Raw genomic sequence first — 3,006 nt, 5'->3', positions numbered from 1 at the left:
TTTTGTAAATGTGTAATTAGAGCATCCACAATAGGTTGCCCGTTCTAATTATTCCAATAAAATAAACCTCAACAAGCCCAAAACCAAAAGCCCTATGGGACAGATGCTCCCGTCACAGATGCTCTTAACAGCTAACTTTAATCTATGTTTGCTAAATAAATAAATATTATTATAGAACTCAAGCAAGTTGCAATATATTTAAATCCATGCATTTTCATGAGACCCAAAATTCCTAACAGGATTTTTTTAATATTATAGATAATTCTAGTGATCCTCTAAAACCGCATTTATCAACACTAAATAAAATGGTATATACCATTAGCGATGTTTTATTTTCTGTCGCAGATCACAAAAGCATTTCTAAACTTCAATGAAGGTTATTACTACACAGAATTAAGTTACCAGAAAACCTTCATCAGTAAAATATCATTTCAATCATCTTTTGGTAATTCACACATGCATACAAAATGATGTTCGGTTAACTTATTTCAGAAAAATGTCTTTGCGGACCATGATTAAATCAACACTAGTACGCTTAAATCTCCAAAACAGAACATACAGTAATCATTGGAATGAAATGTTGATTATTTATCACAATAGCTTCCTTTAAAGCAGCAGCAGCACCATCATCAATTGGCGGCATCAACCCTTTTCTTGGTAGTATAAGGATAATACTCCTTACCTGTATCAACCCTAGTGGTCTGCCCACCAACATCAATTGCTGTGGAAGTGGCAGCAAGCGCAGCTCCGGCAGAGAGTGCTGTAGAAATGCTCTTTCCTGCAAAAATTAAAAAAACACGTTTATATTTTTGCAATTAAACTTGAATTATTCAATGTTACACAGCTTTAGACCAATCTTTATTGCGGTTTACAGAACCCGCCACTTTTAGCTCAGTTTCAACCACCATAGGAGTTTAAAAAAAAAAATATAAACTAAATACGAAAAGCATTCCATATAGCCGTAAGAAAACCCTAATTCATATCTACATTGTATTAAATCATTTAGAATCTACCTTCCTGAATCCCTGATTACAAATGCTAGAGGTGTAAACAAGCCAGACCGTTCGCGAGCTAATCGAAACCGGCTTGCTAAAATCTCCAATCGAGACAAGCTTGAGCCTTAGCTAGTTTACAACCCTAATTGATGTCGTTTTAACAGCTTGCGGCTGCATGACCTGACACACAATTGCTCTTTCTAACTTTTTAAAATTTTGGTGTCTTTTCTATATCCATTTCAGTTTTCTCTATGGCAGATACAATATGTAAGTTTGTTATGTTTATACCAAATTGCAATGGATGACCTTTAACTTTTGAAATTACACGGATCATCCTTTACGTATAAAAGACATTACAACATAAGTCCTTTAGCACTAACCTGGTTTATTTTAATCGTTAAGTCTAGGACTCTAGTCACGTGCACCCCATGTGAGGGCAAACGTATTTTCACCCCTGTTTCATCCTCCCTTATAAATTCTTCATCTCTCTAAAAACCAAGCACTCTCTCTCTCTCTCTCTCTCTCTCTTGAAACTCTCTCACTCAATTCAAAAACCCCCACCGCCTTTGACCACCACTACCGTCGGATCTACCATAACCACCAGTGGCACCAGTTTCACCAATCATTGCAGGAATCCTTGGACTCACCGCCTCTGGATTCATCATCATCTTCATCGTCTCTCTGAACCAGATCTGAATATGGTCTGAATCGGAGGTCGATTACTAGTAATCAAAGTCAGAAATCGGAACTCGGAACAAGTGTGTTTTTAGAATTTAGTCTGAATCGGAGGTCGATTTATCGTCATCTTCATCATTGCTGTTTTTGCGAGGAACAAAAGTCAACAATATTTGTTTTTTTTTTTGTTTTTTTGTCAGCAACACGTTTAGGAGATAAAAAGGTTTTGAGAAAAAAAAAAATCAGAGGGAACCTGTGAGGGAAGTGTTTTTCTTTGGGTTTGTGCATTACAAACAAAAAAAAAATGTATTGAAATTCTTTGCTTTTACGAGGCCTTCGCTGTGATTATTTGCATGGTTGTCCTTGGATGTGAATTAATATCAAAGCAAATCAAAGTTAGTGATGGGGTCATCTATTTGTAAAACTCAAAAATAATTAATATGTTTTGTATTGAAAGATTGTTTTAAATCGCAATCTGAATCGGGGGAGATAGTGAAAATAAAGATGATGTTGATATGTTTGGTGGCCGGATTTGGCGGGGGTTGGTTGAAGAGAGAGAGATGAGAAAGAGAGAGAGGTTTATGTTTATATATATATTGTTTAATTTTTTAAAATCTGGTTTGTTTTATTTGTTTAAATATATTTTAAATACACGAGTAAAATTACCAACCTACCCTCATGTGTAAGACACATGAGCAAACTTAACTGGTCGTTTAACTGGGTTAGGGCTAAAGGACATACAGTGCAAGGTGCTTAAAACTTAAGGATGATTCTTATAATTTCGAAAGGTAAAGGGTATCCGTTGCAATTTGGTATAAACATAAAGGACGAAAAGCGTAATTTACCAAAATAATAATAATAATAATAACAATACAGAATCATTTAGAAAAACATCAAACAAAAACAACTGGATATCTCTAAAATTTAGTTAAACAACAGAATACTAACCTTTAAAACCAAGAATGGCTGCACCAGCAACGAACCCACCAACTGCTCCATTGACAAAGTCTCTCTTCATTCTGTAATTCTGTGTCAATTGCTCTACACCAATGTAGACCCCACCAATGGCAGCAAAGGTCAACCCATGGTTACCCATCATCTTTAACGTCCTAACCAACCCCGGCAGAGCAACATTTCTCTCAACACGAGGTACATCCAACCAGGTAGCAACTACAGTACCCCAAATGGTCCCTGCAGCCAATCCAGTGGCAGCACCTTTCATAGTTTTCGTCAACGAGGAATCTTCTTCCTCCAAGTATCTACGATCTGTAGTATCCATCGATCTCTAGTAACTGAAAATATCAGTTCAACATGCATCAGGTTCAAAGCGGGAGTT

The 3,006-nt window shown here is 36.4% G+C and overlaps 1 protein-coding gene across 1 annotated transcript; it reads right to left on the bottom strand.

The window, feature by feature from the left end:
- Positions 1–398: 398 nt before the first annotated feature.
- Positions 399–2,970, bottom strand: LOC118483891 (outer envelope pore protein 16-3, chloroplastic/mitochondrial-like). Its single transcript, XM_035979616.1, has 2 exons — positions 2,619–2,970; positions 399–778 (listed from the first exon to the last, which is right to left on the bottom strand). Exons 1-2 carry the CDS (start codon positions 2,947–2,949, stop codon positions 630–632), a joined length of 480 nt encoding a protein of 159 aa, XP_035835509.1. The 5' UTR covers positions 2,950–2,970; the 3' UTR covers positions 399–629.
- Positions 2,971–3,006: the final 36 nt, after the last annotated feature.

Source organism: Helianthus annuus, chromosome 11, assembly GCF_002127325.2.
Source record: "Helianthus annuus cultivar XRQ/B chromosome 11, HanXRQr2.0-SUNRISE, whole genome shotgun sequence".
Lineage (NCBI taxonomy): Eukaryota > Viridiplantae > Streptophyta > Magnoliopsida > Asterales > Asteraceae > Helianthus > Helianthus annuus.
The sequence above is the reverse complement of the archived record's forward strand: the minus strand, read 5'-3'. Positions and strand labels throughout refer to the sequence as shown.